Here is a 25,529-nt window from a genome sequence, read left to right on the forward strand (position 1 = left end):
AAGTACCAATTGAAGCCATTTGTGCAACATATTTTACAAAATGTGTTTGAATACTAGACTATGTTGGCCCATAGGATTTGGAAAGGATTTGGGGATTTTTTTTTTTGGGGGGGGGTATCCCGTAGCCATTAAAATGTGTGGGGTGTTGATTTGTGATGAAATGGAATTTAGTGCATCAGTGACGAGCTTGGGCGGCGTAGGGGAGTGTCTGAGCCACCTTGGTCTGGGGAGGACATTTTAAAAATGAATTTAGAAGAGCAGCAACGACATCACTTGCATTACATTCCAGATGTTAAATCAACATCATATGCAAAATTTGAGGAAATTCGCACGAGTCCGTTTTATTTTAGGACCATTTGTCTGTAACTGGTCTTTACATGTAGCCCTATGGAGAGAGTACCCGTTGAAGGCGCTATAACCCCCATTTTAAGGAACAAAAATGTGATTTTAAAAAAATGGACTCGTGCGAATTTTCTAAAATTGTCAGAGTATGTAGTATGAACATGTAGAAATATAATCAAGTAGTTGCCCGCCCTGCTCTTCTCCGAAAAAATAAAAAGTCCTGTACCTCAATGATAATAAAACCTATAGCCCCTGTGAAGTTGGACACATTTACAAAATGAAGCCCCAATTGAATATTATGAGAAGGCCTAAACAGGTGTGGCGAGGTGGACTTTTAGATGGGATTGTTGAAGAACAGTGACATTAAATCATAATTTATGAGGACATTTTGTCAGGAATCATTTTCAATGTTTGGGATTGCAACCTAAAGACTCATTATAAAATCATTATTCATGAGGACATTTTGTCAGCAATCAATTTCAATGATTGAGATTGCAACCAAACGACTCGATCATCAGACGATTTCCTTTTTATTATTTTTCAAACGATTTAAAAATACAGGATATAAACACTTCAGGCAGAGAAGCCATACATTTAAGGACATGTTAAAATGGTTGACATCATTCATTAGTAGCTTGAAGTGGAAGTAGTCCATTCTATTTTCAGGCCTGCGGGGAGGGGAGATGGATGCACTGTACTTCAGAAATAATACTGCATACATGCATGGCCAAAATAACAAGTGCTTTTGTGACCAGTCAAGTAATGTGCATGAGTTGAAAACTCAAATTTTCCACACACAAAAATGAGTTTTTCTGATCATGTTTCAGGGATTTTATTGTTATTAAACATTTTTTAATTGAGTTCAAAATGGGTAAATGTGTCCCACAAAGCATGTTTTAGAGCATATTATGCTGGTAGGATCCAACTGGTGTTGGTGAACTTTCAAATGTGAGTGCCACCCATCCCAAACCCTGTGCTTGAAGTCCTATACTCTGTATCATCCTACCTTGACTGCAGGGGACGAATAAGGGCTCCAACCACGCCTTTACTCTGTATTTCATTTCTCAATATTTCATCAGTAGCAAGATTGGTTAAAACTACTGCTGCATTTGCCTGAGCTGTCTCTCTCTGGTTACTCAACAGGTTGATGAGTGATTCTATGCCATTGTATTCACATACCTCTACACAATTACTAGCCTAGACAAAATAAGAGATTTTTGAATGATTATGACAATTACTCAAATGTCCACATTACAGAATTATTAAGAACGTTGAATGTTTGGACAGTATTTATTGTGGGACATTAGAGCACATCAGACATGTCGAATTGCATTCTGAATACGAAGAATGTCCTTCTGATATCAAATAATTTTGATTTTTTGAAATTTGCAATGTAATACACATTTTATGGCAAATGATTAAAAATTGATATTTTTGATATTTAACAGTACTCGAAGTAAACTTTATAAATCTGATGATTTATACTTAAAGTACATGTAGGTGGGATGAAAAGCCGACGATCAATTGAAAATTTTGACCTTTAAGAATATATCATTAGATTTATAAAATTTACTTCGAGGACTGTTATATCAAAAATGTGAAAAATATCAAATTTTAATAATTTATCATAAAATTTGTATTATATCGTGAATTTCAGAAAGACATTCTTCGTATTCAGAATGCAATTCGATATGTCTGATGTGCTCTCATGTCCCACAAAAAATACTCTCGAAACGCTCAAAACACTCATTCCAGATCCCTTAATACACAAGTGCACCAGAAATTCTGTGTCATTTTTTGACACAGAGCTGTTGTAGCTCCTCTTTTGATGTTTTCTGATGTATGTAGAGCACAACCTTCAACACATAAAATTTCGGGAGGCTATTTAGCATAAGAAAAATTTTGTTCCAAATAAGATGCCCAAGTTCTGTGGGACATGGAAATGGAAATTTGCATAGTAAATAAAATATTTAATCCTTTTCTGGTGTGTTTGTGTATAAAATGGTATGTCATGCAAAATCTTTTAGCAGATTTTAAAAAGGTTGGTGGCTAGATTGACACTCTATAGCTCATCCCCATACAATAACCCACCAAAATATTTTCTCATAAACCTAGTAATATTTTCAGGCCAGAGATATGTTTCTTTAATGGTATGAACAATATGGTCGCCTCATGGTACAGCATGGGTATGGGTTATTGTGCAGATACACCATTTTCACTTTTAATATACAAACTTGGAATCCGATTGTTTAATGATAATCCTTTATGTAAAACTGTAAAGTAACAAATCACCTATGACGAAAAAATGGAACAAGCACCTTTATGTAATGGAACATAATTTAAACGACAATGTCCCGTTTGCACCTAAATTTAGCAGCATGTAATAAAATGTCACATAGACTAGACCAATTTGCGCAGTATTATAACACATACATATTGACCACATCTTTGGCCACATTACTAAATTAATCTAATTAGGGTATTCGCTGTTTTAGAATTTACAACATGATTGTGTATACATGTCTTCAACTGTTTGTTTGACTGTGTTATTTAGCATTTTTCCTGAATCAATCAACTTCTCAGCAAACACAAAAATGTTCTGTTAAAGCATTATTGTAAATATTTTGGGCAAACATTTTTTTTGCAAAATATTTTGTCAACACTTAAATAACATTCTGTTTGGAATGTTTTGCATCAAATTTTCAAAAATATTTTTTGAATGTTATTAAAATGTTTTAGACCTTTTATATAACCAAAGATTTAAACCTTTTCTGTAAAATGTTTTGTGTTTACTGTTTTACAGTTTTAACATGTTTATGAAATACTCAACAATTATAACCATATAGATACACGCTATTTAACATTCACTGATTATTATCACATTATAACGTTAACCAACCATATTTATATATTTTTGTTGTTTATTTACAACATTATTTTGCAAAGAATAATTGATCTCTGTACTTGGTTGCAAGACTACATTTGATAGTCTAGAAATATGCAAACATATGTATATGTGTTATGTCAACATGGTCAGCAGCTTTGCCACAGATTGCATATTATGTATTTATTCTATAAACAGAATGATGATGGCCTAATCTACTTGATGGAATCAAACAAACACTCCAACCGCTCTTGTTTATCATGTTCATGATAGAATAATAAATTTAGTTTTCATACTGGGATTACATTTGTGTTATGGAAATAAAGTCTTGTTTGAACACAGTCCTGCTATATTTGGAGCCGAGTTTGGCTGTATGTATATAAACTCCTCAAAAAAAGTTTGGAAACTTTCAAAAACGGTTGTATATCAGAAAATTTTGAAATCTATCTCCATATTGTTTCATACCAGCGAAAACATTGTTCTTTTCTGTCAACAATGATACCTTATTTGTGATGATAGCTTATTCCACGGCTGAGTAACTTGCTTTGAAAGACAGAGAGGTCTCAAAGAAAATGTGCGAAACTGACCATTATCTGCGCTCATCTTATTGCTCTGAATGAATGATCGAGTGGTTTAATGCATGAATAAAAGAATGAATGAAAAGTTGTTTGCAGTACATCATGTTGAATGAAAAGTGCTAGGATGGAATTAGCAGTTCTACTACTTGTGGATTCAAACAGATCAACGCAAGTCAACCTATATTGCTGGTCACTTCTTCATAGTGGTCATTTGCAAGAAATTTCTTAGCAAACATGGTTCGATTACCAGACCGGGATAAGGCTTGCGCTATTGGTCAGCTTGAGGCTGGCATACCTCAGAATCACGGCAACATTTGGATTTTCCTGCAGTATGATCTCCAAGCTAAAAGTCAAGTTTCGTCAGACCGGAGATGTCAAAGACAGACCCAGAAGTGGCCATCCAAGAAAAACAACGGCTGCAGAAGACCGGTGCGTGAGACTGACAGTACAAGAACCGTTTTTAATGAAACAGTGTGGCATTCCTTATTCATGTTTACTGATGCAAATGGCGCAGACAATGGCAGATTTGGCACATTTTGTTTGAGACCTCCTTGTCTTTCAAATACAGTTACTCAACAATAAAATAAGTTATGGTCACAAATTTGGTGTAATTTTTGACAGGAAAGAACAACGCTTGTATTGATATGAAATAATATGGAAATAGATTTCAAATTTTTCTGATATAAAGCCGTTTTGGTAAGTTTCCAAACTTTTTTTGAGGAGTTTATATGTAATCAAATGTCGCAGAGAATGGACCAAGTTGCCGTAGTATACAATTACCCTCTTTGGACACATCATAAATTAAAACTAACAATGTTTACTCTATTAAATACATGGGGTGTTGCATTTTCCAAAAGAGGAGTGTTTATTGGACAACAAAATCCCAATATAAGCTTAAGGATGCATGCAGGGTCATATTTGGCAGGAAATTTGAAACTGTTGACATATAACTTCTATATAAATAAAAGGAAGGTTACCCAATCTTGTGCGCGAATGTTCTCCGAATTGCCTAGACTTTCGGCTTTGATTTAGTGGTATATTGATCGGAGACATATTGCCATTTTTCCATCGGACATTCGCTTTTGCAAAAATTGCTCGTAACTAAGAGAATAACATAAAAAACTGCTGTGTTGCTATGCAAAATCGCAGTGGCATTGTGGGTAATAAGGACAGTGTGAACCGCGTAGTACTAATATTTACATTCAAAAACCATACGCAGAGCAACATTGCCCCGTTTTCTGCTGGCCAAGTGATGCCAAGAAATGATTCAGGCTATCTAGATGCACAACATCGCATAATTTAATAATGATCTTACGAGCTTTTTGCTCCTACGCAGAGCTACGCGCCCCATTTTCCGCCACTGCATTGAGGTTGGCAGCCAAGAGATTAAGGCTACGACGCGTGAATCACTAAGCAGGGGCGGATCCAGGAATTTTCAATAGAGGGGGCGCCGAGCCACCGCCACCGCCGCCGCGGCTCGGCGCCCACACAATGTCAGGCGCCACTCTGCAAAAATACACAGAGTCAGGCGCCGATCTGCACAAAATAGAGGGGGCGCGCGCCGCGTGCGCCCCCCTCTAAATCCGCCACTGCTAAGGTAACGTAGGAAACAGTGGTCTGGTAGACTAGAGTGGTGATAGTGCCTGCGTGGAGACCCGGGGTGGAGACAGTCAGTGTACAATTTCATTGTTTATTCTAGGCCTATGAATCGTTGTTTAGTTTTACAGCCAAATTCATACGGGAGATTGAGGAATATATACGGGAAATACACTGCACTTTATTTGGTTGAAAACGGTTATATAAGAAATATGGTTAAACCGGGTTTTTTTTTGGGCTTTATATTGTTAAAACTTACAGTAACTAACTGACATCGACAGTGCGTTGGCGTTAGTGCGTTGGCGTACAAGGGATGTGACTCGCACGCACGGGGCGCATATGCATAGGCCAACTTTCCGTGCCAGAGAAATAGAAAAGAAAAGAAAGTAGGACAAAATTGAAAAGGTAGGCCTACTATGGATGGGTTGTGGGTACAGGGTTGTAGATTAGGGTAAATAAATAAATAAATAAATAATTCATGAAAAAGGAAGCTAAAATAATGAGAACATAATTAAATGCAAGCGGAAATCACACGCTAAGCAGGAAATATGAAAAATGGGAACAAAATATGTAGAAAAAAAGCCAAAGCTAAAAGGACAAACGTAAGAAAGGGTAGATTTATAAAATATTAAATAATAATAAATAACATGGAAACGGAAAATAACAGCATATATTAATTGGAACAAAATAGATCTATGTAGAAGAAACTGAAATGAACAAAAGAAAAAATGAATAAAAAAGAAACGAAAAAGAAGACAAAAAAGATACGGGTTATGGTTACAGTAACTAAATGAAACGGGAGCAAACTAAAGAAGGAAAGGAAGAAACTAATCGACAGGACACTTAAGAAAAAAAAAGCCAAAATTAGATTAAAATTAATCAGGAAATATAAGAAAAGAGAAGCTAAAATAATGAGAACAGAATTAAATAAATAACATGGAAACGGGAGATCACAAGCTAAGCAGCATATAAAAAAGAAGCTAAAAGGGAAATGTTAGAAAGAATAGATTTAGAAAATAATGGGAATGTGGTTAGGCCTAAATAAATAATATGGAAACGGAAAATCACAAACTAAATAGCAATTTTTTAAATGGGAACAAACTAGGCCCATAGGGAATCGTTAGAAAGGATAGATTTAGAAAATAATGGGAATGCGGTTAGGCCTAAATAAATAATATGGAAGCGGAAAATCACAAACAAATAGCAATTTTTTAATGGGAACAAACTAGGCCCATGTAGAAGCAACTGCAAAGAAAGAAAGAAGCTAAATGGAACTGCCAGAAGGGACAGGTTTAGAAAAATAAAATTTACCTTTTCAATGATTCTACCTTTTCAGTAATTCCTCCTGTTTTAGTGATTGCTCCCATTTACTCATCTAGCGGGGACCCGTGCGAAGCACGGGTATCCCGCTATTTTTAAAATAACAAAGACAAATATATGAAGGTATACATTCCTGTGAAAGGATTTCACTGCAATTTTCCAATACGGACATTCAGCAAGCATGGCAAATGCATGTCTTACAACTTACTTTCATGACATGAAAAATTATGCGCTCTGGTGACTTTTTCATTGAAAAATTATCGGGGCATTTCTTAAGGGGGCACGTATCAACTTGGTGAAAATTTATGACATGATAGTGTATATATTTTTATCTGTCAGAAATGGTGAAAATTTTTAAGACTTTTTTCCTCAAGCAATGAACTTTCTATCATGATTTACATTATCAGTGCAGTGTTCATTTGCAATCATGAACAAATTCAAATACATTATACAGCAAAATGTTAACACATATGATAACAAAATCTAGTCAAGTTTAGTCAATTGTCAAAATAAGCTCCACAATGCCGCATATCCGGTAGCAGTTATTGAAATAGGTTGCTGTACCCTTCTTTACAATGTTGTCAAGCTCAATTAAGGTGAAATTGAATAAAAGTAACAATAAAAAAATTTCCGCTGGTGAAACAAGATCAAAATGTTCCTGCTTATGCATTCATCATAGAAGTTAACGAAAAGAACAAAACAGGTTACTCCCATGTTCACAGAAGAAAGAAATCATAAGCTGCTGCTTATGCAAGACTTATTAATACCAGCGGGTGCCCGCTGGTTGAGTAAATGGAAGCGTTCACTAAACAGGAGGAATTACTGAACAGGTAGATTCATTGAAAATTTAAATTTTATTAATCTAAACCTGTCCCTTCTTGCATTTCCTTTCTAGCTTTTTCTTTCTTTTCAGTTTCTTCTACATGGGCCTATTTTGTTCCCATTATTTTTTAAATATTTGTTGCTTAGTTTGTAATTTTCTGTTTCCATGTTATTTATTTATTTAACCAATGTATTATTTGGCTTTTTTTTTCTACATATGTTGTTGCCATTTCTTAAATTTCCTACTTAGCTTGTGATTTCCGGTTTGCATGTGGTTTAAAGGAGGATTTCGTGATCCTAGCATCCTCTATTTATGTCATTTTTCATTAGATATCCACGAAAAAACCTATTCCCAAAATTTCAGTTGATTCCGATTTTATTCATGAGTTATGCATGATTATGTGTATTACACTGCTCCATAGACAATGCATTGTAATTTCGTTCTGGTGCACCAGAACGAAATTAAAATTTCACGATATCTTTGCTAACAAATTAATCTGCAAGAAATATTTTGTACATAAACATTATGTAGCCAGAGGTTTCCAGTGATATAAAAATCTCAACTTTTTTTGAGAAAAGTGGGGGATGAGGCTGTGGATCACGAAATGCCCTTTTAATTCTGTTAACATTATCTTAGCTTCCTTTTTTTACATTATTGATGTACTGATTGATGTACTGATGTACTGATTTACTCCCTCCCCCTCCTCCTAAACTTACTTATAATAGCAATAAGGCAAAAAAAAAGGTATCATTTCCAAAATTATCCATATCTTGATAAGTATTGATGCTATTTATAATTTTTGTATTATTTTAAAGCCTATTTTCTAGTGCTTTCATTTATAATTAAATCATGAAATGTCCAAAATGCAACTTGTTCCTGGTTTTGTCAGAGTAGGTCACATATTGCAAATCCTGGAACAGACAACATACTGGGACAGACTACTGAATGAAGCGGTAGTAATCATTTATATTAAAGAGATCTATAGTCCTTAAAATTTGACACCTAAAACGTAACACCAACCCCGTGATCAATATTTTGAATAGACAAGTTTTAATGAATTCAACTAGAAAATGTTTTCTTCATGTTTTCTTCATGTATGTACGATAGAGCACCCTTGTATGAATGGCGTATGTCATATCAAAATTTTGACAGAATATACTTTGAGTTTAATGAATTCAACTAGAAAATGTTTTCTTCATATATAATTTAAGTGCAATAGCACAAGTAACGTAGGTAATGGGGCTATGCAATAGCACCCTTATATGTGACACGATCTGCTCCATGGGGGCCAAAGGAGGCATTTTTGAAAATTGAGTTTCAATAATTATTACTTTGTAGTAACATTAAGCTATCATATACTGAAAACACTTAAGGTCTAGCATACTTGATTCTAAAGTTATGAGGTTTTGTGATGTGTATTTTCTTATGTATTATATTGTTTTTTACTCCATATTTTTGACTTTATCTTAGTTTCAAATCTGCCGCTTTTGGCCCCCATGGACCAAATATGTATTTTTTATTCTGTCATGTGTTGAGAATAGTGCATCCTGCCTTCATACATGGTCACTCTTTTTGATATTGTTCGCCTTATTCTCTTTGGTTAAGGTTTGGTTTTTATTTAAGGATATTAAAATTGACATTTATTTTGCTGGCAAAATGACTGTTTTTTGTTTATCACTTTAAAAGTATATGTTCATACAAAAGTGAATTTCTGCCTTGGTTGTATTTTTGGAAACTTTATATGAGATATCTAGTGTATCTTGGCCATTAATAGATAAAACAGAAGTAAATGTTGTAAAAAACAAAACTACCATGGTATTATAAAGAAATGCACAAGATAAAAAAGGTATGGACCAACTAAAAATCTTAAATGGGACCTTTTCTGATTTTGAGTTTAAAGGTCTTTTTTTACCAATTACTTGATTTTATAGTGACTAAAACAAAATACTAACACATTTCATAAGATAATCTTAAATATCATTTTGGATGTCAAATGATCATAATGCCATTAAAGTTAATGTTTTATTTCTTCCGTAGTTTGTGCTGTGCATCAAGCATATGCAAAAGTGAAAACAATGATGATGATTGGCTGATCAACAGTCATGACAACAAGACGGTTGAACCATTAGTCATCAGTAAGGGGTGGAGACCTTGCCTCTTTACGCAATCAATGATCAGTAGAGGGCACTCTGCAATGAACAAACCAGACTCAAATCTTCATGCTCACCACCAATCAGTCATGGTCTTGGTCAAGTCAACACTAGTGTGATGCTGATCTACTGCTTAATTGGTAGTATAAATGATCCAGATCCAGACTTCAAATGTACATCGACAAACTGGATTATTACATTTATTCATTATTATATAGAATTACTGCACTAGCAGTGTAGGACTTAATATGTCAACTTGGTCCACTTTTATGTGACATTAATAGGATGTAAGAATGATTTGGTTTGGTTAAACAATTTTCATTTAATTTTGACAACATGTAGTGTAATAGGCATTAAAATAAAATTTGTCTGGTTTCCAGTAAGCTGTCCGTATCTGTAAATAAGGTGCTAACAAAAATTTAATGTTGTTTTTTGTGTAGTACTATGTATTTTAATGTAATTTTGATGTTAATGCCATATAAAATGAACTGAAATTGTTAAAGGCTTCATTCTACTTCTTTCCATTTTGTCGCTGCAGCACATTTTTTCTGATGTGTGTCAAAATGGCAAATGCACAGAAAACATCAAAATACTACACTGTCCTAACATGGCAAATCATGACCAAAGTATACCTACATTGATACTATGACACAATGACACACATTTCCATTATTTGTGGTATAAAATCTACTTACTTGTGATGTGGTTAGATTTGCAAGAGCTAACGATGCACTCTCTGCCACATCTCCATTGTTGCTATTCAATAACTTTACTAATGGACCAATACCATCTGTAATGCAATGCAATAGTAAAATAAAGAACATCAAGATAAATTTCGGCATTTTTTCAATTGCACCTCAAATCACTTTACATTTATTCTGCTGCCACTAGGATATATCACACCATGTGGCTGCCAACAACAATGGCATTGGAATGACTACCCATAACAGCTCCCCAGTATACACCTGGGTGGTGTGTAACAAGTAAGATAAGTGTTTTACCCAAGGATGCAACCTTTTGGCCCTGACAGGGTTTGAATTCGCAAGTTCATGATATGAGTTGGATGCCACCGTGCTCTCAATATGAGAATAGGAATAATAACATATTTGTTTATAGGAATAATAATAAAAAAGAAGGTATGGTCAGAAGTTTGGTCTGAATCATTCTTGTAAAAGGATCTGTATTCACCAAAGTTGATTCTTGTTCATTTTCAAAATTAAAAAAAAAACCAATTTTTAAGTAATTCCTGTTAAAAAAAAAGGATAAATTCTAATGTTTGATGACATTCTAAACATTGATTTTGTATTTAACTCTAAATGTGATGTTTTTTTTACTTGAGCTATGCAAGTGACGTCAAAATGGACCAATCATAGAAATCGTTAGTAAAATTACAATAGCGTTTTTTTTTTTTTTTCCATACGAGCTATAAAACCATCTTTTGTGCGACTTTTAAAATAGTAATTCATGAATAATCGGCAGTTTTTCCATTCATTTTCGCAGGAAAAACACATTGGGCAAATTTTTGCGTGTTTTTTCAGCAGGTATTTGCCTTACGTCTTGGCAACCACGGCGCACACGGCCAAAACAAGAAGTTTGTTAAAAAAGAGAGAGATGCTCTTTGCCAATGTTCAGGAGCTTAGAGGGGGGCCCTACCCCAACCCCCCCCCCAAAATGTCTCAACTGATTTACATTGATCTCAGGGGGGTCGGATTTTGGTCTCAAATCCGCGGATTTCCGTGAATCCGCGGAAAAATCACATGCCTGTTGATGAAATTCTAAACATTGATTATGTATTAAACTCTAAATGTGATGCTTTTTTTACTTGTGAGATGCAATGTACTTGATTGATTGATCAATTTTGCTAATTTTGTTCACTTTCTTTTCTCCTCTATTCTTGATGAAATTCTAAACATTGATTTTGTATTAAACTCTAAATGTGATGCTTTTTTTTTTACTTGTGAGATGCAATGTACTTGATTGATTGATCAATTTTGCTAATTTTGTTCACTTTCTTTTCTCCTCTATTCTTGATGAAATTCTAAACATTGATTTTGTATTAAACTCTAAATGTGTCGGATTTTTACTTGTGAATGCAATGTACTTGATTGATTGATCAATTTTACTAATTTGTTCACTTTTCTTTCTCTTTTGTTCTTGATGAAATTCTAAACATTGATTTTGTATTTAACTCTAAATGTGATGCTTTTTTTTTATTAGAGCGATGCAATGTACTTGATTGATTGATCAAATTCACTAATTTGTTCACTTTCTTTTCTCCTCTGCTCTTAACAATCAACTGATCTACCTCCTGAAAGGAGTTGGGCCAGAACAAACATGCCTGACTTTTGGTCTACCATTGAATTTTTATCAGATGATTAGCAATCAAACATAGCAAAGACAAAACTGTTGCTTTCATAAATCAAATGTTTCTTGATTCATGTAGAATAAGATGATAATAAAATCTTTGCAAAGATAAACTTGATTTATTTGTGTTGAGTCACATCATCATAATCATATTTCAGAAAATGAAATGCACATTTCTTTGGACATTTAAAGGTATGAATATGGTACAATTTCACTGGCAAAAATGTACTGGTATTATTTTCATGAAATTAAGTTGAGGATTTGATAGCATTGGCATCAAAGTTGAGTTTTATTGCTAAACTGATGCAGTTCAATTTGGTCAGACATTTGCTCCCACAAGTGAAAACTAAACTTATCCCATCAATCTTACATGGAGGTGTAGAAACGCACTAGACACCAAGTAAGAAATTTGGTGAATGTGCCCATTTTGAGCAAAACAAGCCCAATTTTAGGCAAATGTATGCAAACATTTGAGCACCCAAGTTGAGGGAGGGGTGAGGGTTATAAACACTCCTTAAAGTCAGTAACTTACCAAAATCAGCTATGCTAAGCCTGCAAACAGCACTCTCCGCCATAGTAGCCAATGCCTGTGCTGCCCCAGCCTGTACTGAGGGGGACTTTCGAATCCAACAAAGCTATTAGAGTCTTCTCTCCTTCTTGCTCATGGAAAATTTTACAATTCTCACCTGGAATAAATATGGCACCCAATAATAATGTTTATTCATGTTGGTTGACAAAGAAAAGGTATATAGCAACTTGATTGGTTCTAATATTATCTTAAAGCAGTACTGTAAGATTTGCTCAGAGGATGCCCTTATTTTTTGTTTTTGTTAAAATTGTGATTTTTATACGATTGTGATGCACATTGACAAGCTAAAATTCTCTGTGAAAAGTAAAGCCCAAGGTGCAATATTTCGGACAAAAGCCGAGATTTTGAGATCAATCTCGGGATCAGCAATCAGATTCATTGATAACGCATGCGCTATGGAAAGAAACACCTATATTATGTTATTTCAACTCATTCGTTGGGACAAAATTCAAGCAAATATATCTGATATATCATGTATACGTGAAAATATCTAAATTGGTCAGAAATCTTGAAATATTGCTCAGAGAGGAAGCCACTCTATTTCAAAACTGTTCTTATTATTTGAATGTTTATTCATATGGTTTCTGCCTTTCTCTATTCCCTCAGCCACACATTATTTTTGTGTGTTGAGTTGAAACCACACATCTAACAACCTATTGAATCCATGTGTCAAAAAAAAGTCTGCAGATGAAGGCAGGCAAAATTTAACACTATATGCTCAACATACGCAAGTTATCAGATGATGATATGATAGGAGACATTCAAACTGATTTACTTCAAGACCTGTTTCACCAAAAACTAAAACATGAGTAACTATGATCAAATTGGTCTTGTTATGATTGCTGACCATGTGGAGCACTTAGGCAAATTGAGCTATATGCCCGTTGAAATCCATATACACCCTTATAGAAGATATGACCTTAATCATTCACACAGGGAGTGTGAATTTCAAAGGTTACCTGTATGGATGACTCCATTTCAAATCTACACCCCCTGTGTGGCAGATTAAGGTCATGTCTTCCATAGGGTGTGTATGGATATCAAATGGAATGGTCTGATCTAATTTTGTGCAGAACCATGAGTTCCTTTACACAAGCCTACTGGTTGTAATACAAGAAATGTAATATAGCCATATATGTTGACCATGATGTGTCTCAAGTTGATTACTGTAACTTGATCAAAATCTCAAGGACTGTAAGATAAAACCTCAGGCACCCAAACCTGATTGCACACCCTGGATAGAACTATAAATAATCTCAATCTCAGAACTTTATGGCACAATTGCCAAAGGCAAGCACATACAGTTGCCTGAGAAAAGATCTCCCAACTTAGTTGATCAATGTTACTTGATCACAAGCTCAAAAATTGTAAACTAAAAAACCTGAAGTACCAAAACTTAATTAATCAAACACCTTAAAATGTAAACAATCTTAACCTGAAGCACTTTATGGCACAAGTTCAAAGTAAATTGGTAGTAGCAGTACTTTTCTAACAATATGTTTATTATTATTTTTTAATTGTCATTAAATGGCATATGTGACACGATCTGGTCCATGGGGGCCAAAGGCGGCAAATTTGAAATTGAGATATAGGCAAAAATATGGAGTAAAAAACAATAAAATACATAGGAAAATAGACATCACAAGATCTTCTGTGTTTTCAGTATATGATAGCTTAATGGTTGTATAAGGTAATAATTATAGTAACTCAATTGTCAAAAATGCCTCCTTTGGCCCCCATGGACCAGATTATGTCACATATTAACTACGTCCATTGAAAATCCAGATATACTTCAAGTGAAAATGTTTCCATCCAATCACTCTACTGTTTCGAAAGTAGTTGAAGACAAATCACATAATTGGGTGACAGGATTTCTGGACACTGTTGCTTTTCTTAATAAACAGTAGGCCCTTTGTGGCTAAATAAAGTTGAATCTGAATACAAAAGAACCTGTTTGCACTGTATAGCTCTTGTAATCCAGAGACACACAAATAAGTTACTCACATATTCGACCTACTTCACACTTGCTGTCTTCAAAATTGACCAGTAATACTACAATAGAGCCAACTATATATTAAACTTACTATTTTTGGCAGCTCTTGCCATAGCTTTAGCGGCATGCATCTGCACATCTGGTAAAGTAGACTCAGCGGCAAATGCCAGAAGCTTCTCCAAGCCACCTGTACTCTGTATCAATTCCATACTCTCCACATCCTCTAAACAGTTGGATAAGACCAGTAGAGCATGGACATGGAGCTCTTCATATTCCTGTTGGTACAGACCACAACAAACTTTGCATTGACTTACACACTAAGTAAGGGTTACAACTTTGGCCATAAGCCAGGTTATCTATTGTTTGAATTATGCATGTTATATCATGTTAATGAACAGAGGATTTTGAATAACATACCTAAAAAAGATTCCACATGTTCCCAAATTATTGAGAAAATTAGCGATATTAAAAGGTCAGGTTTTTATGTGTTTACATTCAACTGCTAACCATATTTTGACCTGCTGTGTTCTTGCAAGGATAGTCTTAAACATCACCTAAATTTCATATTTTCTTTTCAAATGTGTTCACATTCACAAGTTCTAGAAAAACACAATTTAATTTTCAACACTAAAATTGCTAATATTGTACCCATTTTGCACAACTTTTGTACAAAGTTTGCACTATTGGAAGATAAACTTTTGAATAAAGCTGCTTCACATACTCATTTATGGTATGAATCTTAAAAATTAAGTAAGCTTGAGTATGGTCACACATCTGTGACAAAAATAATAAAATAAATCAATCGATTTTTTTTGGACTTATAGTTATCTGAAATAACTTTCAAATGGTTATACCAGGTAATACCAGATTTCAGTTCCAAAACATATATTGTCATTACCTAACATGGGTGTGCCACTAATCACTCCACTATTTATAACACTTATATTTTTACTTGTAAAACTACCTTTTTCAACCCAAATGATTCTCACTGACAAGTGTCTATATGTAAAAGCTTGAGAAAAAATTCCTACTTTTACATCAGAAAGATGAAGTTTTGGCATAAATTTGAAAAACATCCAGTTTCGAACATGAGAAATATGTTATATAAAATGTACCCACTTTTTATTTTGGCAGGGGCAGGGGTCAAAATAGCAAAAATGTTGACAGTGTATACAAATAAACACAATTATAATCTTCTGCATAGAGTAAGAAAAACACTGCATAACCCTGGGTAATCTGCTTTTCCTCCTACATTATAAAATAGGACCTCTTCCCACATTCCTGTCCCTTCTTATCCAGTTCATCTCAATAGATGCATTTAGACTCAACAACAGAGAGATCCTCTTGGTGGATATAAGTTGTGTGTTATAAATCCCTGTGTGTGTTTAAAAAAAAATATTTTAGTACATTTTAATACACTACCTTGGTTCCTATGAAATCTACAAGTCTCTCTAAGCCTTCTACCTCTCTAAGTGCTTCTCTGTTCTCTCCATCTTGTGTGCATAGTTCAAGGCTACGTAAAGATAATTCTTGGATGAGAGGGTATTCTGATTTCAATAGTTCCAATAGTGGTTCTAATCCATGCAGTTCTCTGCAAGATAAAGAAAACAGAATGTTTCAGTCAGTTATTGAAGTTCCAATTGACCTTATTGAATCAAGTACAACTTTTTCCGGAACTGATCCATTTAATGTGAAGTCTCATGATGTAACTCGAAGTCAAAAGAGAGAATGATAAATCCTGTATATTGCTTCAAACAGGAATGTTTTTGGAAATATACCTGGCACAGATTTCCATAACAAATTCTATAATCAGGTTTATTTTTGATATGAAAAGTTTTGGAGTGAAATGGGGATACTCTAATATGTCATTGGCAGAGAAAAAAGTTTTTGCATCCCTTATGCAAATTTTGGCCTTTACTGCAAAATTGCATTCCTAATACCTGTCTCATTTGGTTTTGTTGACAAATAAATGCTTTTATGTTCTGAAAAGAACTTTCTACATGCTACATTGATGTGCCAGAGGGAAACAAGTTATGTGTCCATGACGTCTGCATATATGTAACCTTTCTTTTAATAGATGAGTTCCAAATTTTTGGTTCACCTTATGGCTGCCCTGCTCTGGAAGTCTTGCAGCAGCAGTGACACAGCTTCTATAGTGTTCTTTTGTACATCTGGATCAGCATCACTGAGTAGTGTAATCAGAGGGTCTAGACCATCCTGTTCCATAATCTGCATCTTGCTGCTGTATTCATTGGCCATGCTGGATACACAGAGGCTTGCAAACTCGTGTACAAGGGTCTCTTCTGTAAAAGTGAAATATTAGCACTGGTTTAGGTATTTATTGTTGCTGATTTGCAGATAATGCCTAGTCCTAATCTAAGTATTTAGTTTGTTGATTAGCCAAAACTGAAATGGCAAATCACACAACTTATACTAATTATTGTTATTACTATAATCCTCATCGTTGTCAGCATCATTATGATCATCAACAACAGTACCTTATCTACAGTGAACACAATTTGACATCATGAACCTACTTCCCCCTACTTAGGAATGGCTACAAAACCCATCCGCTACTTTGTTCTATTGTTCCAAACAATACACACCATGAAGTAGCGTAGTTTGGGTCATCATATTGGGGGGGGGCACCAACCATAATTGGGGGAGCACCAAGCATGATTGGGGGCACGGGTCTGATGGGGGGGGGGCAAAAATCTTTTTTTTTGGCAATTTTCCAATGGGATTTTGCAATCGATTGGGGGGGGGGCTGTGCCCCTATGACGCTACGCCACTGATCACCAGCTCTCCCAGTGTACCAGCGGGTGCCCAGCTGACCCACCAGTGGTTTCCCAGTTGACCCACCACCAGTTGAGTTTTGAAGCTATCCCCCTTACTTGCTTTAATAATAAAAGAAATATTTAGCTTGTTTACATATCTTATTACTAAGGTATTTTGTACCAGACGAGTGGCCCTTTTGAATTTGAGTTGTGCTATCTCTTCTTTCGATTCATACCAAAATGAGCACTAAATGCTCACGGCTCAATGGTCAAATTAAATATTCAGAGTTGTAGTCAAACAAAAAATAAAACAAAAAGGGTGTGATAACTCCTTGATATGATAATGGTTGAGAGTGACAAACACAATAATTATTATCTTAAATTCTATCTATGGGGTCAATGATAATGTGACGTGACTTGTTACAAATTCTACAAATCTGTTAGCCAAATGCTTTCCTTAACCCCCTTATGCCCTAGCTGCTTTTGGCGAGGGGGTGGAAAGAAGGAAGGAAGGAAGAAAGAAGAAGAGAAAACTTTTTTTCTCGGGTGCGGTTTTGAACCACCGGCCCCTCATCAGGTGCCAGACATGTGCACGGGGTTGTAGCACAGGGTTGTAGCTTGCCCGGTAAAGCTTTCTGTGACCATATGACTGTTCCCATGATGATGCAATCACATCGCATGGGATACCTGCCCATGAACTGTGCTTTTGCGTTGTTTAGTACAGTTAGGGTTAATAATTAAATCATCACCATACCTTCTGGTGCAAGCAGTTTGATGATGTTTTGTATACAATCACTTTTTCTCATTGCTCTTCTCACTTCAGCTGCAAATGTAAGCATACAAACAATCAAATTAATACCTTGTTAAATTGAAAATTTTACACTACTCATGATATCAATTTTATAGTTAGGCCTATTCATTTCTATAAATATTTTAACTTTATGGGCAATTTTTGGTTTCCAATGAGGTAATAAAGAAGGGGATCAGGACTCAGGAGCATGGCCCCTGTTAATCCCTGCACTCATTAATGTCTTTAAGAAAAATCTCAATTTATAAACAAGTTTAATGAAACAGATGGCCTTCCATCCATGTCATAAATTCTATAATACAAAATATTTCTGCAATTTACAATAAAGAAACTGTACAACAAACTTGATGCCCAGATCTTTTTGTGGTTTTAGTTTTGGGTTTTGTCTTAATTTCATGCCAAGAAAGTACAATAAAAGGGATGTTAATTACAATGTCAACTACAGTATACTTTCAAAACAATCATGTTATTGATTTCAAGGTATGTGTGAAGCAATGAGAGCCATCAACTTACCATTCTGAGACATCACTCCCAGTGTCATTGTGGCATTTCTCCTAACAGTCTTATCCTCTGATGTAATCAGCCTGAGTAGGGAAGGTAAAGCTCCTAACTCTAACATCATTGCCTTGTTTTCATCACCTGAAAATTACACCATAGATTAATAACTTCAGTGGTCATAAAGTACATGCTAGGATCACAGTCTTGTAACTCATTATGCTACAAATATATCTCCACAGTTCTTTGCTGTTCAACAACAGTTTGTTACTGTTGTTGTTTACCCACAATATTTTTGTACATCAATTTGAATTTCCTCAAAATGGGATATTCACTATGAGACTGAGTTAGGGGCCCATGGTGACAAATTTAGAGGGGTTCTACACAGAAGGGGCACTGATTCAGAATCTTTTATTGTATACATCAGAGGACTTCACAGTTTTTGACACCTGTACACCCTAATATTTGTCATTTGACTATTTGCATTCAACTTAAGAATAGTATGTCACAAGCTAGAGTCAAACGATACTTTTTTCTGAATCTTTGGGATAAGTGGACTATTTGGGTAGATTTTTCAACCAAAATTGACAAACTCTGAAACTTTATCCCTGTGTTATCCCCTTCTGAGCTTTTGCAGACTTTCCACACCTTTTACGAGAGTATAATACATAAGATTCGGAATCAGCACCTCAATTTGACCAAAAACTTTTCAAAAACAGACTGCAGCTCTCTGTATAAATCAAGTCTAAGCATCAAAAAGCTTTATACATTGTAGAGGTTTTTTGGTAGACTGGGCTTTTGACTACTATAAACCGTAAACATTCAATAATAATAAGCCTATGTAACTGAGCTGCTCAGACAAAAACAAGTTTTAGGGTAGTTTGTTACACTTTTTTAGTTTTTCCTTTTGATAACTGTGTTAACATTTGTAAATTAAAAGAAAAAAAAAGTTTATCAAACTAGCCTAAAAATTTGTTCTTGTCTGAGTAACTTGTTAATAGGCACAGCCACATATGCTTATTATCAAATTTTTACGGCATGACACTGAGCCAAAGTATTCATATGCATCTGTATCATTTCCAGTGATATATTTTACACTTACATTTCTCTGCAAACTTGTAGAGTGCTTCACATCCTTTTATGAGGATCTCATCTTCTGGACTCTCTAACATCAACACTACTGTAGCTGCCTTCTTGCTTTCTACTGGCAGAGGATCAAACTAAAAATAAAATATGTAAACAAATTTAAACAGCTTTTATTTTAGGACATCATGATATGGCAGGTGGAGGTGGTGCTGATACTGAAGTAGCATCTAGGTGGAGGGGGAGAATATTTGTATGTGCCCATATAATAATTGGTATACAAATTATGTAAACACAAAACATTGATTTTCCAGTCAATTAATGCATTCATAAGAATCCAAAATCAAATGTATTGCAATTGAAATCTACATTTGATTATCATAATTTACTAAAATGGGCAATATGATTCTGGTGAGAGCAATATATTGCAAAGTTAATGTGTTAAAAAAATAACAGTTCTTGTAACAATACTGTGGCTTATTTAGATATATTTAAAAGATTTGATTTGTAAAAGTTGAGTAAAAGTATTACCAGTACTCACTCTTGACTCACCTCACTGGAAATCATTTTAAAGCTGTTTTTTAGCTAAGTCTACACTATCAGTTTAACATAATCTCAAAATGTGAAATTCAAAACTTATATCCTCTTTGAGATGAGAGTTGTGGAAGGTCACATTATATATAGCATTTCTCATTTTCTACTATTGCTATTACACATAATTATGTTCACTAAAAATAGGGACAAGCATGCCCAACAACCATTTCGACTCCCAGGTTGATTTTCCATATTTTGGGCCCTAAACCTGGTAAGCCCCAAAGACCCCGCCACCCCTGGCATACCAATGTGCATCTAATGTGGACATTGTGAGGTTCTTGTTACTTCATCTATAATTTAAATATAACCAAAATAAACTTACTTCATGCAATGCAAATCCATTTAGGGCTCATATTGAAATACCCTACCACGTTTTCACACAGAAAGAAGGCAGGATTCCCCTTGCTAAGCGCGCGCTTCATGAAAGCTCGGTCATAATACGGATGGATTATATGCATCAGTGATACACCCTTCCCAGGATTTTAACAAAAGAAGGCTAGCACAGGAAAGAAGGCAGGATGGAACACCTTCCTGTGTAAGGGAATTTCAATATGAGCCCTTAGTTCAATGTCTTGGTTGAAAAATAAAAGAATAACTCATTTTAGGTGCCAATTTAATGATTAATGTAGTTCAATGATCTTTATTTTTTCTTTTTCTTTTTAAATCAACTTTGTGAGTATACTTACCACATCTTTTGGAGGTGCCTCTGCCTCCTTCTTATTTTTCTTGCCCATGGTTAAGATAAATGTCAATTGCTTGTGTTCAACTACTCACAATACTCTGTAAAAAAAACAGAAAAAAAACAAAGTTTATCACCTGCCAAATGTTGAAAACATTTTCTGTCACATCCATGTTAACCCTAGAAAAGAAGTACCAATTTAGCGTCAATACAGTCTGATTTCTTGTGTTACATGCTTGATAGCTTTTAAAAACTAGGTTTTCAGGGCTTAGTAACTTGATCTTTTTCCATTATAGAGAGCATTTTTCTGAGGCTCAGTATATTGTTGCTGTTATATTTAGTAGACAGCTTCTTGATAATTGTAAGATCAATCTGTTACTCTATCAACAATATGTGCCCATCCACCACAAACTGGTCGTAAAGTCGGCATTTTCCATTTTGAGATACAACCAAAAACAGTATATGGATTTCTATGTAAAGTATATTAGGAATTTGACCTTTGATGAACCATAACTTCACTTCCAGATGTCTGATGAAGCTGGTTGAGGTGTCATTTTAAAGCTGAAAGTGCATTCTTTCAAAATCTGCAATAAACAGAAAATGACTTAGAGTCGACTTTACTACCACTTAAGTGGTGGATGGTCACATATATGACCCACTTAAAATGAATACTATCTTAAGTAACTAGCATTTTGATTTTTGTAAGGCTAAAATTGTCTTCAGTAGATATATATTTGTACATGCTATCTCAAATTGTTACTGCTTTTACTAGTGCTTTAAATATATTTATTTCATTCATAATTTCTTGGGTTTACATCATTTATTTCCATAATATGTAATTTGTGTCTCGAGTATATTACACCCTGCTATAGTTTGATTACCTCATAATCGGCGGCCTCATAATATCACAGATTTATATCAATATTTTATTTTGATATTGTCTTGTGACATCTCTGCCAGAAGCATCACAAATTATTAATTGAAGTCCTATTCTTATAGACTACAGGTCAACTACTCTAAACGTCGGTCTACTTTTTGGCGTAGTTGTAAAAGCCTAACAAGTCCCGTCGATTATGAGCTGATCAAACTATAGAGTGAAGCATATAGGTCAGACAGAAAAAAATTGATTAAATCAGGGGGAAAAACCTGTTGAAATCTGCACCTTGAAGATAAATGTTTAGCAATTTTATGTAAAATAACATGATAGAGGTATTTTAATTGTATCCAAAAGTTGTAGAAGCACTAGGAATGAAGTAAAACAGTCAATTTAAGGAAGAAATTAACATAAAATGAACAAAAATGGAAAAAAATGAAAAAGTTTAGTAAAACAGTCAATTTAAGGAAGAAATTATAAACTTAAATTGAACAAAAATGGAAAAAAATGAAAAAGTTTATTTAAAAATCATTGATTTAAAAAAAATCACTGTTGAAAATCAATGGATGAAAGTTATTTTGATGCCTCACTCAACTGTATCTTTTGAGTAAAGATTGTCTTTTTTGAACAATCCAAAATTTTGTTGAAGTGCAATTATTTTAGCAACATTTTTCATGCGATCGCCCGTCGTGATCGGCTGTGTTTACTTCTGAACTACCGTACCATTGCTTTTGACGGTGTCATGCATCAGCGAATCCAAACACATAACATCATAGGATATTTCAAGTGGATGTCTATAACTACTGGGATATGGAGAATAAAGGACTATGAATAGATGTGATAGGATTACCTACGGGATTATCCCCCTGATAAATTTTGTGACTAATATTGCATTTTTCTCAAAAAAATAACTACACACTGGTAACAAAAGTTATGTATATATTATAGGGGCAATGGCAAGGGATCCAATTATACTTCACTGAAATTTCAGTGATTCAAGACAAGTGGATATTTTTATGTTAAGAAATAAGGTACATTCTAGCGGTACCTCTTTTCTTATCATAAATAACATATCGCTTTTCTTGAGTCACTGAAATTCCAATGTAGTAACTGGATTTCTTGCCCCTACATGTATAATACATAACTCCAAATTCAAAATCGGAAAAACTAACACTCGACCATGGAATTTATTTGTCAGTTTGTTACTATATAAAACGATAAATCAAGTAAGTAACTTCCACTCTGCAGACTTAGAAACTTGTTTGATTCTACTGACTACATGTATATGGTCGCATGTCACAAATAGGTCACCCAAAAATGGAGGAGCCGTAACATGAAAATGCTTTCTTCCCACTTCAAGTTTAGTTTATTCTAAAAGTATGATACCTATTTTAGAAAGTTTGGTGTCATTTTGTAGATAATTATGTTCTTTGTCAAATGCAAAAACCCCAAGTCAATTAGACAACTACTTTGAGATTTATACTTCAATATGTAAGATGTGTCAATGGAGGAGCTGGGGCGGGTGAGCAGGCGGGTGAGCCCCATAGGGTTGTACACAAAATTGTGAAAATATGGCAAACTTCAAACCTTTGTATCTTAAAAAGTACAACTAGCATGGACACCAAATTGCACATATATCATCCTGGATTGTTAATCTACCTCATAGTAGATCAACTGTAACAAAAGATGTAACTAATTAATTGCCTAATTAAATACTAATTAAGACAGTTTTCCCTATATGTTACTGTACAAAGTGTGTACGTAATGCTCCGACATTTCTAAATGGCCTATCTCTTGATCGAGTCACCCTGCTTATTCAAAAGTACACATATTTTTAAGGAAATTTGATGAGGAATTCAATTATGCTATTAGTTTTAGTGCCAGACATGGAGGAAAAAAGTTTTGATTGATAATGTCATACAAATTGTAAAATTATTTTTCAATTTTTGACCACCCTGTATGTTTAACGCAAGGGATACCAAACTCTTTCTTCCTAATTTGTTGGAAGGGCCCATGCAATGTCTTTCTGAATCCATATTTATTTTGAGCTACATAGCTTTCAGAAAAAGAAACTATGGGGTTTACCCCCGGGTTTACCATGACACGAAAGATGCTAATTTTGTTCATGTTCCACCCTGTATATTTCTTACCCACCCTGTATTATGATATTATACTTTGTTGATTTGGCATCCTTGTAATATAAGCTTTCCAGAAATGTATACTTTTAATGGTCTTAAATGTATTCATTAAAAGTTGTGTTGAAGTGAATCAAGATTGGTGATATTTTTATCATATTAAAACACTATGTTACACAAAAGATGACCAATTCATGACATGCGACCATATGAGAACGAATGATACACACAACAGCAATGGAATGACAGAAATCATCCACAAAAATTGAACCAAGGACTTGTTTTCACTCAACTGTGAGTTGTATCATCAACCAGAAGTGATATGTGGCACGGACCGACAGAATACAATTATTCAGGCAAGGTTCCTTTTATTAATATTATGCATTTTTAACCATCGGAAAAATCGTGTATACGTCAAGCATTTGCAAACAAATGCATAGGACCTGAAGAGTTGTGGAAAATAATATGTGCTGGACGGCTAGCAGTAGTCAATGCGCTTAAAATTGTCAAAGGAAATCTGGAAAAAATAATAGTACATGATGCACTGGTCATGCTGGTAATGACTGGACAATGCTGGATGAACATCATGTAGGCCTACATGTTGATCATAAAGTTAATTTTTTATTACTTCCGTGGTCCAAGCTGTGCGCCAAGCGTACACACAGTCACAGAAATAAACAATCACACCGATTGGCTGATCAACGCACCCATTGGTCGTCGGTGCGGCGCGTAGCCGTAGTACTGATCTTGTCACTTCTACGCGATTTCAATTCACCAGCGCGTACCTGGACCACGGAAGTAATAAAAAATTAAATTTATAGTTTTTTCCAACTTCCAAGGGCAAGCCAAGGAGGTTCCTTTGAGGCTTTGACAGAGCTAACCATCAGCGTATCGTCGTGGCGTCAAGCGTGTGCATTGGACCTGGTGCAAAATAATACGGGCTAGACAGCTAGCAGTACACTTAATTTGTAAAAGGAAATCTGAACAAGACTTTAATTATCAGACATGATGATCATAATGATGCATTGATTGGCATGGATATGATGTGATAGGTAAGCTTTAAGTTTAATAACTCTTACCAGCAAAAAAAGGGCAAAAGTCAAGGGGTATTGAATGGGGTACTAATTATTATCTTTGTTTTAAATGCTCGCATACATTACAAGGAATTAATAATGGCATCCAAGTATTTTGATCTTAAAATAAGCAATATTTACCAATTTTCTGTTCCTTGCAACTTTCAATTGCTGTTTCACATGCAGACTTGTTTTGTGTTGTTGCTACATGACGTCATCATTTTGCGCACTGGTCAAGAAGGTCAACGTTTATTTAGCATCTTTAGCGATGATTGGTACACAAAATACATTTTATTTGTCTTTATAATTTGATGAATAATCAATTACAATATGAATTGAGGGTATTTATCAACATGAGTAATTATGAATGAC

At 34.8% G+C, this 25,529-nt stretch overlaps 1 protein-coding gene across 1 annotated transcript in view; it reads right to left on the reverse strand.

Annotated features, from left to right (window-relative positions):
• LOC140154885 (armadillo repeat-containing protein 3-like) overlaps window positions 1–25,443 on the reverse strand; it is a 65,794-nt gene extending 40,351 nt beyond the window's left edge. The window contains 12 exon segments of the mRNA XM_072177535.1: window positions 1,349–1,539; window positions 10,389–10,483; window positions 12,590–12,675; window positions 12,677–12,743; window positions 14,731–14,914; window positions 16,062–16,230; window positions 16,741–16,942; window positions 18,171–18,239; window positions 18,738–18,863; window positions 19,822–19,939; window positions 21,083–21,176; window positions 25,299–25,443. Coding sequence (XP_072033636.1) covers window positions 1,349–1,539; window positions 10,389–10,483; window positions 12,590–12,675; window positions 12,677–12,743; window positions 14,731–14,914; window positions 16,062–16,230; window positions 16,741–16,942; window positions 18,171–18,239; window positions 18,738–18,863; window positions 19,822–19,939; window positions 21,083–21,130 — 1,355 coding nt within the window. The 5' untranslated portion in view covers window positions 21,131–21,176; window positions 25,299–25,443.
• Between the last annotated feature and the right edge of the window lie 86 nt (window positions 25,444–25,529).

This window comes from Amphiura filiformis, chromosome 6 (genome assembly GCF_039555335.1).
Source record: "Amphiura filiformis chromosome 6, Afil_fr2py, whole genome shotgun sequence".
NCBI classification, from domain to species: domain Eukaryota; kingdom Metazoa; phylum Echinodermata; class Ophiuroidea; order Amphilepidida; family Amphiuridae; genus Amphiura; species Amphiura filiformis.